This window comes from Saccostrea echinata, unplaced genomic scaffold, assembly GCF_033153115.1.
Source record: "Saccostrea echinata isolate AGI-Se365-2 ecotype Australia unplaced genomic scaffold, CSIRO_AGI_Sech_v1 ptg000003l, whole genome shotgun sequence".
Taxonomy (NCBI): Eukaryota; Metazoa; Mollusca; class Bivalvia; order Ostreida; family Ostreidae; genus Saccostrea; species Saccostrea echinata.
Window position 1 is genome coordinate 11,510,492 of NW_026889752.1, and position 14,803 is coordinate 11,525,294.

The window sequence follows — 14,803 nt, forward strand, 5'->3', positions numbered from 1 at the left end:
TTGTTACATAATGACTAATAAGTTATTTAACTGCTAAGGGGGTTCATGCACTTTATACGTGTTTTCCCCACATCTCGGTAAAAAAGCAGATGGCCAATGCATTTTTTGTGCTTACATGTAAGTGTTATTCAAGCATCAGTTGCAATAAATCAAGACAAAAAATTAAGGGTAAATATATTTATTATTCTGATAGGGAACATTATTTGAGTTTTGAGCTTTGTTAATTTATTAGTAAATGAGCTGTAATTATTCAAAATTATCCTTATTCTTGTGATTTATGTTTTAAACAATATTTGCCTTGTGTTATGACGTACAATGTAATGTTCAGATTGTTTTAATAACAATCGTTATTTTTTCATTGGTACAAGGGGATACATGAGTATTTCACACCCTAATCTCATTAAAAATGATGATCTATCCGTTTTGTGTGCTTTTGAAACTGTACATTAAGTATTTTTAATGAAATATGTGGAGATAACAAACAGTATTCGAGCTCAAAAGTCCATTTAAACATTACAAAATAGGAGCAGAGCAAACACAGACCTCTAAGACATCAGAGGTGGGATCAGGTTCCATGGAGGAGTGAGCATCCCCTGCCGACCGGTAACACCCGCCGTGTGCTCCTTGTCATGATCGGGAAATAACGGAAAAATCCGTCGACAATTCAGTGTGTATATAATGACCTAATAATTAGTATGAAAAGAGTTGATGTCCATGTAAGCTTTAATGTAAATCAGGACAAACATTTCACTATTATCGTATTATTCCTACGAGTAGGGCCCCTATCCAAACTATGGTATTTTAAGGATTGGATCAGTTTTTGTTTACCTGTGCTATGATCTCTAAATAATTGCAACTTAATTCGGTCCTCAATCAAGAAAGATATTAGATATGTAGTTACTTTGTAGGTAAAGCTTAAAGTACAGTGAAACTGGCCTAATCCAGGTGTTGTGTATTCTGAAATCTTTCCTAATATGATGTAAGCTTTACGTCCCTTGTAGATAATTCAATCGTTTTGAATATTGTCTTATCCGGAAGTCATACCGGCCAATTTCTTAGGAACCAGTGGTGTCCGGATTAGACAAGTTTTATTGTAATTACGTACAGTAAAATGTCCAAAGTTCGACTTGTGTGTGCGTGCGTAACGTAAGTGATAATTTACCTGGGGATCGATGTTTCCGCAGGGGTTACTCCAATTTACGAATTATTTCCTAACCTTTACACAACAGTAAATCACAATTGCTACATTGATGTATATGCCTACAAAAATATTCAGCGCTTTGATTTTTTACAGCATAAAATTTACGAAAAAAATTTAAATTTTAATAAAAATAATCTATCAAATATGCAGCAATGTATAGAGTTTGTACAAAGGTTCCTTAATTAGAACAACCCGAACGAAGTCCGATGATGTCGTTCTCCTTCGTTCTAGTTTTTAATTAATGGTAATATATATGAATTCTCTTATTCACAAAAAATCTAAATCGACTGATTTAAAAAAATTAACAAACAAAAATCAGAGGAACAACAAAGAATTACCTGAAATGCAAAACATTCACCTTGTTATCTCTCAACCTTTGCATACATGTATTATGCACGATCAAGAATGACTCTCGTATTGTTATACTCGAAAATTGAAAACTTTGGTGTTCCAGTGACGTGTAACTATTTTGAAACCCAAGGTCTCTCACAAACTAGGTCGGCCTGTTTTGAATCTTGATTGTATATGTCTCGTTCTTTTCTATTTTGAGACTTTGATGTGGCCTTTACGAAAGCGTATTAGTGCCATTTTGACACTTTTTTTTTTAATTTCCACACTTTACTCTGTAAATTTTACAGTTTAATCCGTAAAATTTACACATTAATTTGTAAAATTTGCACTTTAAACTGTAAAAGATATACATTAATCTATAAAATCTACACTTTAATCTGTAAGATTGACACTTTAATCTGTAAGATTGACACTTTAATCTGTAAATTTTTTACTTTAATCTGTAAAATTTTACACTTTAATCTGTAAATTTAACTCTTTAACCTGTGAATTTTACACTTTAATTTCAAAAAAATTATGCTATATTCTGTAGTAGTCGAACGGTCATTTCATGGGGTTATACCTATGACATGTAAAAATGATATAAACTGATATGTTTACAAGTGTTTGCATAAAAGCTTTTACCACAACTGCGTATAGACAGGACCCCCACCCCACCCCCAATCGAATATACACCCCCAGGTACAAGGATATTCTTAGTTGTCTTCTTTCATAAATTATTCTTCTAACACACATTTACAATGTATTTCATATGGAACATTATTGAAACATAACGTTGAATAACAATTTTAGTTTAAAAAAAAGTCATATCCGATGTATAATTCCCGAGTATTACCGGAAAGGGGGGGGGGGAGCTGTCCAGAAGCACCTTTGGTATTACATGTATATACATGTATTATAACAAAGAATGATTTGTTAACAAACGATTTGTTAATGGGCCCCCAACCAGCAAATTGTCGGGAATCTAATTTCAGTATACTTCTTTAGTACTATAGTAAAGTGCGACGAACAGTAAAAAAATATATAACTAAAATATTTTTGCCATTTTATTTCCAGTTTAGATTGATATTTCAAGTTTATGGGTCTTTGATCATGATGTAAAATAACATACTCAAAATTACAGTCATTTTAGAACGTAACGTAAACGAACATCATTGAATCATGGAGATTAATTTCTATGTTGTTTCAAAATTGATACAAACTCATATACTTTAATATTCATTATTAATTGGGTACATGTATTAAAAAATTTTCAATACAGTAAGTAATTCAATCATTGCACATAATACAATTAGAAAGTAAATGAATTAATGTTATCATTAATTTAACTGCTGTGAGCATCAAATGAATTTGTGTATAAATGATATCAATATCATATTCTTTTGGAAGAGACGTTTATTTAATTTAATTTGCTCTTCACATCCATTGCATTCACATTTTTTTAAATATTGTATGCTACTCTCACTTATATCAGTCATTCTAGATTGCTTATTATTTGAATAATATCTATACATGCTTTATTTGATAAGTATTAATTTTCAACATTAATTGTTAGATTAGAAATAAAAATTAAATATTATCATTCAGGATTCAAGGTCTATTGGTTTTAAAGCATGCTACTTACGATACGATGCTGCCGAATTGAATAAGTGAATTATAGAGATAAAAGTCACAGTAAATTATACAAGTTAATGTGTAAAATATACAGATTAAAGTGTAAAATATACAGATTAAAGTGTAAAATGTACAGATTAAAGTATAAATTTCACAGATTAAAGTGTAAAATATACAGATTAAAGTGAAATTTTTTACAGATTAATGTATAAAATTTACAGATTAAAGTGTGGAAATGAAAAATCAGAAAGTGTCCAAGCACGTGGCACCAATACGCTTCCATAGTACGTCCTTAAAGAAGACTATACTTGAAATCAAAATTTGGATATCTACCAATTTTGATGGCCAGCAAAGGTTTTTAAAAATTTGCAAGAGATCGTGTGCATTGTAATATTAACTAATCGATAGATCATGTGAATGTGTATGGAAATTGTGCAAAGTAATTTACATAAGCATTCAGTTGTGAGAAATAACTTTTAAGGAAAATGAAAGGGCAAGGTATGGTGATGACAGAATATTGCCTTTCATTTGATAAAGAAATCAAAACACATTTGAAATCGCAGTGCAGAACTTAATATGATTTTTATTTTAAATCCAGCAGTAATTTTGATTCAAAGCAAAAGAGGGTGCTAAAGTAAGACATTTTACCAAATTTCCTTAATTTTCATAGAATTTCGTCAATTTTGAGAAACTTTTCACCTCTGGAAACACAGAGCACAAACTTGCCTATCTGTGATTTTTTTAACACAAGATGCAATTGATATTAGTGCATGAAATATTTAATTTCCTGGGTGGGCAAGCTTGTGTTCTGTGTCTTTTAAAACAAAATGTGCTTTAAAATTGAAAATTTGCTTAAAATGAGACCCCCCCCCCCCCAAGACCTTTGCGTATCCCATAACCCAGAATCAATACTCAGTTTTTAATAGAGATAACAAAAGGTTTGTAAATAAATAGATACTCGTTGCGACCATCCAAATAACCATGCATCCTTATATATATATATATATATATATATATATATATATATATATATATATATATATATATATATATATATATATATATATATATATATATATATATATATATATATATATATATATATATATATATATATATATATATATATATATGCTGTCCCCGCGAGAGTAAGGATACTTGATCCACGTTCTCTTATTGGAAACTGTCGCTTACTTATAAACTTTTGTTGCACATGGAGGATGATGTTTATATACCCTCACAGCGGAAGCCAACTAAGGGCGCCAAATTCAAATTTAGTAACACCATTTACATTACACTACCCCCTCCAAAGAGGAATGCTTCCCGCATTTCTAAATTCTAATAATCTCTATTAAGCTACTTAACTAAACTCTTAATACTAATTCTAACTCAAAAACAAATTTTGGCATTTATCTCAAAACATCTCAATTATGTCAAAAGTTTTTATAACGTATCAATGTACAATAATCTGATATGCTACTCAAAGGTATTCTCTCTATACCAGTGAGTAAATCAAATTAGAAAAATGTACAATAAAACAACTAGTTATCTCAGAAACAAATGTGAGTATTATCTATACCCTTAAGGAAAAAATTGTTTCTATTACAGTTTAATTACAACTTCCTCCTCTACGACACGACTAACTCTAATTGAACCATCATCCGTTTTAGTTGTAACAGTCTTTTCAACTCTGTTGTATTTAGTTGGTACTGTCTGTACTGCAATGTCCTTCATGGTCTTATTTTTACTGTTCACAGACTGTTCGTGAGAAGGTGCAAAAACAGTTGGTACAACCGCATAAACCTGAGGTTCAGGTATTCAGCTTCTTCTCACGTCGGAACCAAGCGTTGCCTTTGTAGGCAATCCTGTAAAGAAGGAGTTTAAAGTTCATCTTTATAACCGAGTTTCCTTTATATCCGAATTACTTTTAAGCCCAAAAAAAATTATTTTTTGTTTGGCATTGAGTCTAGCCTCATCGAAAAACCCCTTCCTGGAAAAAAAATTAACATTTTAAAAAAAAAAAATAATAATCAATTCTGTTCACTATCACAGTCACAAAAATCATAATTTAGGTCGGTTGTAAGCAAAAATAGGGTTCCTGGCTTGACGAGAAATACATGTATTTTTAACAAAAAAGCTGAAAGTGTGCGTTTACGCTTTCTTGAAATTTTATTACCAGTTTTTGAATTACCATCAATTTTGAGGGTAAAAAATCCCTCCTGGATCTGAAACCCTCGAGGCAGCAATACCAAACAAGTTTTCAATTTTTCTGTGCACCAAAATTTTCGAGTTCGTTTTTGAAGCAGAAAAAAGAAGATGCTACAAATAGGATTCGGTTCCGAAGTGCGCTCAATAGTAGGTCTTTATTTACCATGATTTAAATATCAACCTTTATTGAAATAATTATTTCAGCAATGGTTGAGAATGCATTTTAAAAAAACATAATTTGTTATCAAAATATTAAGTCTTTCACCCGTTAGTAGTGACGATTCTGTATGAATCAAAAATTCTTTGATGGATTGAAAACAAATACAATCAATCAATCAATCTGGAAAATAATTTCTTTTCCATATCTTGAAATTTTTTGTTTGATTTTAAACAAAATATAGTTCGTTTTAATTGAAACATCAACAATAATTTAATAGGAGTAAGATCTTTTTAAGGAAAATTTCACTTTTTTTCAAAGGACTATATTCGGTAATGACCAATTTTTCCCCCTTAAATTAAACTTTGACGGAGAAATCTATAATTACGTTCTAAACCATTGGGATATCTGCATACTTAAAAGCTTAAATATTTTCATAAGCCATATGTTAGATATGACGTCAGGAAAGTGACGTAAATTCAAATTTTTCATGATTTATAGAGAAAAAGGTGTATATCACGTCGATATATATGCATATACCGCATATAGCTCTTTCCAGAACCCTTTTTTTGGTGTATTCACCTGGTACTGTGCATTTTATAACAAAAAAATGTTGCTTGAATAAATTTTTACAGTATTTGTTAACTGAAGAGCAATTAACTTGGAGTATTTATGAAAACAAAGCTATTTATAAAACAAAACATTTTAAAAGAATTTAAAAAGTTTAATAACCTGGCATTATTCATTTTGAACACAATGTCTTATGGGACAATAAAGTACCTTTAGTATGGATTCCCAAATACTGTCTTTCGTATGATTATGTATAGTTATGTTTATTTGTTTTATGTATGATGGCATATTTGTTTTATGTATGATGGCATGATACCAAATAAATGATGATGATAATAATATAAAGTAAGAAAAAGGCCTTAAACTCCGGTTCTCGATCCATTCTTTCTCTCATAGAATAGACAAAAGTCGCCACTTTTTCATTGAAATTTAGTAGAAGTTTTTATGCCCCCGTATCGAAGATTGGGGGGTATATAGTTTTTGCCCTGTCCGTCCGTCTGTCTCTCTGTCTGTCTGTCTGTTTGTCTGTCCGCAAAAACTTTACATTGCCCATAACTTTTGACTGGTTGGAGCTATGGCTTTCATATTTCACATGTGTATTCCTTGTGACAAGACCTTTCTTTGGGTACCACCATATTTGACCTTTTGACCTTGGAGTTTGACCCACTTTTGCAAAATTTTATCCAACTTTAACCTTGGCCCTAACTTTTGAACAATTGGTGCTAGGGCTTTCATACTTCATATGTGTAATCCTTGCGAGAACTCCTTCCTTTAGATACCAACAACTTTGACCCTTTGACCTTGACCTTGGAGTTTGACCTACTTTTGAAAAACTTTAACCTTGGCCATAACTTTTGAACCGTTGGTGCTAAGGCTACCATACTTCACATATGTAATCCTTGTGACAAGACCTTTCTTTTGTATACCAACAATTGAAATCCATTGACCATGACCTTGGAGTTTGACCTACTTTTGAAAAACTTAAACCTTGGTCATAACTTTTGAACGATTGGTGCTTCAGCTTTCATATTTCACCAGTATATTTCTTGTGAGAAGGCCTTTCCTTAGGCACCAATAATTTTGACCATTTGACCTTGATGTTTGACTTACATTTGAAAAACTTTAACCTTTTCTATATATCTTTTCAATGGTTGCTGCTAGGGCTTTCATATTTCACAGGTATATTCCTTGAGACAAGACCTTACTTTGGGTACCAACATATTTGATTTGCATTTGAGAAAGTTTAATCTTTGCTATAAGTTGCTTTACGGGGGCATCAGTGTTTCACAAACACATCTTGTTTTTGTTTTGTTTTTTGTTTTTTTCAGATTTGCACTTTTTATTAAAAAGAGATCTAATTCATTATTTGTGAAAAAAGTGACATTAAGGTCTGTATAAAAGCGTGTTGTAAATTTAAAAATCCATTTTTTAGGTTGGTAACAGTGATTTAATAAGAATGAAATACATAATACAATCTAGTGAACATAATTTTGCTAGTATTTTATATAATTTTATACAATTTGTGTATATACATTTAATCATAAACAATAAAGAATAGAGTTGAAAAGATGCACAGTAAAAAACCAAAACCTATATATATATATATATATATATATATATATATATATATATATATATATATATATATATATATATATATATATATATATATATATATATATATATATATATATATAACCATATAAAAGTAGAACAAGCTCAAAAATATTTGTGTTGTACTATAATTTTATGGCACACCTTTGCTGGGTAAATGTACATAATACATACAATAGAAATGTTTATTACAAGTCTTGATAAAATTATACATTAATAAGTATGAGAACTATAATTTTAGATCATAAGACTGAATTTATTTACCAATACAGCAGATTATTATATGAAAAGTATTAATTATAAGTAAACTTTTATTCAAAATAATTTAATATAATATTATTGTCTTTAAAATCAAAAATAGATCCATCAAAATTATGTACTTTGATTTGCATTGTTTGTTCTACAATGTTTAGATAAAGCAAACTATATCAATATCAGAATGTCATAATATTAATCTTTGCTATATCACACGGCGGCAACATGTATATAAACTTAAATAATAACAATATTTTATCTTTAGCATTTAAACTTTGAAACACACATTTTAAAGCAGAAAAAAAAAAACACAAAATTGAATTTGTAGATATACAAATGTCAATGGCATATACATATACATAACTATTCGATTTTATTTTAATACATTGTAAAGTTAATATGGACATTTATGTCTAAATTAATCAATGTAATTAGCTTCGCTTATCACTTCAAATAAATTCTTGTAGCTTTGTTATTATTAACGCCTTGGTCTGTCTTTTTCGGTGTAAATTGTATATACACACAACCATACATCTATCGCCTTGGTATTCAAAATTGAAGCCGGTATTTTCTGGATTAAATCCGTCACATCTGGTGTATCCTGTACTTTTTGGGGTATGTCATAGCACGGGGCCTGACTGTATTCCATCAAAGTATCCCTCAAGCTGTAACATTACAAAGACAAAAATTAAAGGATTTGAAATTGTGTTTATGTAAACACGTGTTTTTCATTTGATTGCTTAATTATAATAATAATGTACAAATTGCTCCTAATCTAATAGATCCACGTATCTTTCCATTGAATACTTGATGATTTTATATTATGCGCGAAATGTATTTTCTGTCCGTTTCCCTCCGAATTTCGCAGTTTTTCTCAATGTGTTCTAATTTATCATACCTTAGTGATGCCATATCAAATTCTTCATCAGCTGGTATAGTTATTTGCAATGAAATGCACTCAAACATCATGTCAACAAGGCAATTTATTTTTTCAAGAGAAATTTCTTTGTCTTTGCACATGTTTTGTAAAGCCTTTCTTTCTTTTTCGTCCATCTCTTTTCTAAAATCACCTGATATGCCTTCAAATGTATCCTACAACAAGAAAAAAGGCTACGCTGAAATGTTTATAATGATATTTTGCATGCTTAGCAATATATGCAAACATCGAAATTCAATTTCACAATTTCGTTGTTCATAAAGATTTGTCTTTTAATACTGCATTAGCTTGGTCATGAAGAGTTTTGGATCGAACTCAATATAAAAAGTAAAACCTTCAAAATCTTAAGTCTGGGTTCTACCAAAAGAAATATACACAAAAACTTATACACTGAAAATAATGACGGCCATGACATCTTTCTATAATCCTTTTCAACATAAGGCATTATTCAATATAAAATAACAAAAGGTGAATAGGAATTAGCTTTTTTTTGTTGTTTACATACTTCAGAGAGAGAGAGAGAGGTGGATAGAAGCAATGCAAATCACCAGTACTTAAGAAGTTCTGCTAGTCATTGACCAGTACAACGTCAAGACAGGCATTAAATAAATCAGGACTTATATTTTTACAAGCATTGAATATATGTGCATATACAGAAAGCCCACTGCATCCGTACCTCTTGAAAGCAAGACTGATTCTTCGTCTTTGTCAATGTGAGAGCAATCCAAAGGGCTTGGGCATGTTTGCATTGACAGCTCATTTTTACCTAGTTAAAATAACAGTGTGGTTTTTTTAAAATTTATAAACCAATATTAATATTACGATAAATACAGTAATTTCGATACATGTAGGCACAAATATTACAATAAAAAATGTGCAGAGGAATTACTACCTAAACACTTAAATTAATAACATTTATCAGTTTAAAAAAATGTTTTCAGGGACCTTTTGTGTTGGAAATGGATTTTCAATCTGTAGAGTCTGTGACATGAAGCTTTCAAGATTCATTTCAATGTCTCCTCCAACCGATTTGAGAAAGCTGATTGCAATATCGAGCTTTTTCAGTGCATCGCAAATATCAGGATACGATTTGAATTCGGTACAAATTTGATGGACAACAACTGGTGCCAGAGGTTCCTATAAACAAAGTAATAAAAAACAAAAAGCTTGAAAAAGGACATGCATAGCTACATTTAATTGATAGCATGCATGATAAATATATTTTAATTTATTCATCAATTATAAACGTTATGTATTCAATGAAATGAACCCCTCCACTCTCTCTCTCTCTCTCTCTCTCTCTCTCTCTCTCTATATATATATATATACCTGTTTCACATTTCTTCGTAGATCCCTAAACACGCTAGCGTTTGTTCTTTCAGATGCATACGTCATTATTGGAAACTGCAAAATATGCATGCAAAAATAAAAGAGGATACAAGAAAAAAATATTCAGGAGATCTCAGTGTCGTGTGACCGTTCACGGTAGCTCAGTCATTAGAGCGCTCGCTCCGTGATCGGGAGACCGTGAGTTCGAATCTCGGCCGCGACTGACCTAAGTCGATAAAAAATGAGTAGCTACTGTTCCTTCGCCATGCGCTCGGCACTTTGAAGTGAAAGTTGCGGGTCCTTCGGATGAGACCTTAAAAACCGAGGCCCCGTGTCAAGGCAGGCGTTGGCACGATAAAGATCCCTCACTGCTCAATGGCCCTGAGTGCCGAGTAAAGGTCAAAATTTGAAGCCCTTCACCGGTATATGGTGACGTCTCTATATGAGTGAAAAATTCTCGAATGGGACGTAAAACAACATATAATCAATTAATCAATCAGTGTCATGTGACATACCAAAACAGATTCATTAAAGAAAAAATTAAAAAATTAAAAATCATGTTCCAAATTAAGAGTTGAGAAAGTTTTGAGTACCTCTGAAAGAGGCATTTCGATGACAGATTTTGAAAATAAAATTCTATCCATGAGCTGTCTTTCTAGGTCCGCAAAATTGTAATGTACTCTTGTTCCTTTTTCTACTTCAAATGTGTACTGACTATTGGCCATAACCATTGGTAATATGTCCTTTGTAGGATGAAAGCAGATGAGATGTGCAGTAGTCAAATCCTTTAAATGGACTTTGGGTAGGTCTTTGTACCTATAACAGTATAAATTTCATTTCTGAGACATTACAAAAGTCATGAACATTATATTTGAAAAATTGTTCCACAAGAAAACATGGCACAGTTTACACCTCCTCCATATTTAGACATTTCCATAGGAACATTTGGAGGTGATGCTTTGTTTCCTAGAAAAAGATTGCTCTACTCTATCACTTACAAAACAAGAGACCCAGGGGCCTTAACGGTCACCCGAGTATAATGCAAAATTGTAAAGGATCCATAGAAGTATAAAAATTTTGAATTTATAGTTTTGATATTATGTGCTAATAAGTGGCAATGTTGCAACTCACTGATAATTTTTTCTCCTACAATACTCCATCAAAAACGTATTCTGCTTTTTTAACAAGAAGTATAAAAGGGCATATGAACAGAGCCCATTATCCTGGAATGTTGGTAGCAGGTATGTTATCCAGTCTTTTTCAGTGATTATTTTCTGGCTGCATTCTATTGGTAATTGTCGGTTTCCTTTTGGTGTTAGGAAAGCTTTAGAAAAATAAAACAGATGGGAAGACATTGTAAAGTATTTTATTTAAATTTATATAGGATTATATAAATAAACCGTAAACAAATTAGGTAAAATTTTCTGGTTTTTGTCTTGTTGAAGATGACATAATTAGGCAATTTCTTGAGGCAATCTTGTTCAACTTAGAGACGGATTCTTAACAATGAATATAAGTGGTTTCCATGACTTCTAACAGTTTGCAATTGTTTTTTGGTTTTTTTTTTTCATGAAAACCTACTCATGTCATCATGTTATTAAAAACGTAAATTAATTTACATAAAGACTTACTGAACGTTCCTAAATGTTCCCTAACACATCGCCATGCTTCCAAAAAGTCGCTTACCAATCCGCCCAAATTATGATCTTTTAATTCTGTATAAATAGTATAAAATGCTACTACACATTCAAATGGGCTATTCAATATTTTCATCATTAATTTATATAATTAATATATTTACTATGAAGGAAAAATATATGACTTAGTTTCTAAATTATAATGACAGCATGTTAATCTTCTATATTTATAAATAGCGATTTGAATAGCGATACCTTTCTCTAACGTTTTATCAATTGCCATGTGTGCAGCATCTGTCTTATCAAGACGATCTTGAAAAAACTGAATCAAAATCTTTTGAAGCTTAATGATACTGGGAATCAATCTGATTGCTTTCAGATGATGTTCCTTAAAAGAAAAACAGAAAAATACTTTTATTCTGAATAGAGATAGTTCACAAAATACCTTTATTGCTACTTTTCTGGCTAAAAAAAAGCATGGCAAACACGAAAGATTTAGTAAATAATCTGGAGTGATAATTATTTATCAGTTTAATATCACTATTTGGATTTTATATGTTTTTATTTAGATGTTACATATAAAACATAGAAAACTGAGAAATTAGAAACTGAATATATGTATTTGTTATTGCCCTAGATAAGCACGAGGAATTACAAAGTATATAATGATCTTTTATTTTATACAATGACTTAATTCTATTCAACTTACCTCGTCTAGGAAGATACGAAGTATTGGGAAAGCATTTTGTGGTGCCTGTGCTAGGAATGTACGAGACAAATGGGAAATTGTTATCTGGGATCTGTATCGCCAAACGACAGGTATGTTGTGAAGGTCATTTAAATCAATTTTCTCCTCAGAAATATCTTCCTCAATCAGGAGACATGTCAAAGGGTCCGATCCTATAAATTTATTTTGCAATTTTTGTTTTTGGTTATTATGAGAAAAGAAATACAAATATGTATTTGAGAAAACTGTCAAAGTCAGGGTCCATGGATGGGCTTATTCTATCATTTTGACCTTTGCTTTCTTGATTAGACTTCGAGGCTATTTGGTCTTAACATTTTGTATATTTCGATTAAAAAAATTTCCTGGCACAATAATTTTATTTCTTTCTTCCACCAAATACCTAGTACAATTTTGCATAATTTTTCTGTCTTATTCAAACGTACGAAGATCATCTATTTACAATATTTGAAACCTATGTCCCTTAGGGAAATTTTAATTACCCAGGTTTGGTAACGTAAAAATCTTAGCTTTGAAAAGGATCAAAACAAATAGAACATTCATAGCAGAAATAAAGTTAAATCTAAATAGAAGTAAAAGAAGTTGTTTTTGTCAAAAAAGCTTATTCCTTACAGCCACTTTTTATCGATTCGTCATTCTAACTTTTCACATACAAAACGTTTTGCATTACATAATCCTCGTGTAATGTTTAATAACTTTAAAGAAAGTGCCAATGTAAATGATTTTATATTAATTATTTTTCATTTACATACATTGTCCATATTTTTAACTTCAGTTGCACAGTTTAAAATCTTATTGATAACATTTACATTATTAGATTAATAGAGGCAATAAAAAATTTTATTCACTGAATATGCAGAAATTTTAGTGAGGATTCAATTTTGGCATTTTCAGCGAGGCTATTTGAATCGCTGAATATCACTGAGGATTCATTTGGCATTCTTAGTTATCGTTATCTTTCTAGGCATCATAAAGTCGCAAAATTACTTCTCACTAAAATAGAATACTGATCTTTAAGGACAATTTGCTATATTTCCGCGTATACGGTTAAAAAAAAATAAATGCATTTTACCTATTCTTGCATCTTTCCCTATTTCTTCATTGAAGGACTCCATGACATTATCCATATCCTGAAATAAAGGGTGCATAAAACGACACGTTGAAATTGGTACTTAACATACTATAATGTGCAATGATGATGTATGTACTTTTCATGTTAAACAGCGTTTACCATGAATATATTCTCCAGGAATAATTTTGCAAACATCTGTTCCCATCTCTTCCGAGCAGCTTTGTTTTGTAAACGGCAAACATCTCTCTCTTTCACTTGAGCTGAAAAAAATGAAATTTTATCAATGAAAAAAGGCAAACAAAATTATTTTAAAGATAAAAATTAAATATTTATAGAGGAAAGTAAAAAGGACCTTTCTTTTCTGTCACAAAATCTCTGCAAATACAGTGCAGCAATAAATATACATCTTCTGCACTCTTCCCAATAGCCTGCTGTAGGATGAGAATATCTATCTCCATGTGTTTCCATATATATTCAAGTACCTTGTCCTCACTAACATTCGGTTTAATAAGTGCTTGTATCTCCTGAAATGTAAAAATATGCAATATATATATCCACATCAGTATTGATCAATTAGCAAGTATCTTATTGTTTTTTTTTCTTCTGGTACATATTTTTATGATAATCTATTTTCATTCTTGATTTACAATTATGTAATTGACGTTATTTGCATTTAATTAATTCAGATAAATGACATCTGCCGTTAATTATAATAATTAAGATTTCAAATAATCTAAATATGTAAGAATTCATTTTTTTACATTTGAGTCAGTAAACAATCACCTTTGGATGCCTGCAACCACCGAGATACATTGACATATGTGTAAAAAGCCTAAGTACAGCACATTGGAGAGGGGATAAATCTCGTTCTGGTGTGGCAACCTGCTGCCTTAGGTCTGCATCACCCAATATATGCCCTTTTTCTGTCGTGTCCTCCCTAAAAAAATCAAATTCAGTGGCAAATAATTTAATTCAAATCTTGAAATATTTGGGGAAAAAACCAAATCATCAGATATAAGTCGTTTATCTAATGACATTCAAGAATGAAATCGTTATTTTTTTTTCAAGATGAAGTCTCATAACTGCAACTTTGTGTGTAAACAAATTTAGTTA

The 14,803-nt window shown here is 30.9% G+C and overlaps 1 protein-coding gene across 1 annotated transcript in view; it reads right to left on the reverse strand.

Annotated features, from left to right (window-relative positions):
* Positions 1-8,320: 8,320 nt before the first annotated feature.
* The window catches only part of LOC133178462 (E3 ubiquitin-protein ligase RNF213-like), a 130,819-nt gene continuing 124,336 nt past the window's right edge, over positions 8,321-14,803 (reverse strand). Inside the window, exons 63-76 of the mRNA XM_061313158.1 lie at positions 14,474-14,627; positions 14,043-14,214; positions 13,850-13,950; positions 13,691-13,748; positions 12,583-12,773; positions 12,129-12,261; positions 11,868-11,951; positions 11,368-11,560; positions 10,830-11,052; positions 10,237-10,311; positions 9,853-10,044; positions 9,584-9,673; positions 8,869-9,062; positions 8,321-8,635 (exon numbers count right to left, since the gene is read on the reverse strand). Coding sequence (XP_061169142.1) covers positions 8,449-8,635; positions 8,869-9,062; positions 9,584-9,673; positions 9,853-10,044; positions 10,237-10,311; positions 10,830-11,052; positions 11,368-11,560; positions 11,868-11,951; positions 12,129-12,261; positions 12,583-12,773; positions 13,691-13,748; positions 13,850-13,950; positions 14,043-14,214; positions 14,474-14,627 — 2,047 coding nt within the window. The 3' untranslated portion in view covers positions 8,321-8,448. The remainder of the gene's footprint in view (positions 8,636-8,868; positions 9,063-9,583; positions 9,674-9,852; positions 10,045-10,236; positions 10,312-10,829; positions 11,053-11,367; positions 11,561-11,867; positions 11,952-12,128; positions 12,262-12,582; positions 12,774-13,690; positions 13,749-13,849; positions 13,951-14,042; positions 14,215-14,473; positions 14,628-14,803) is intronic.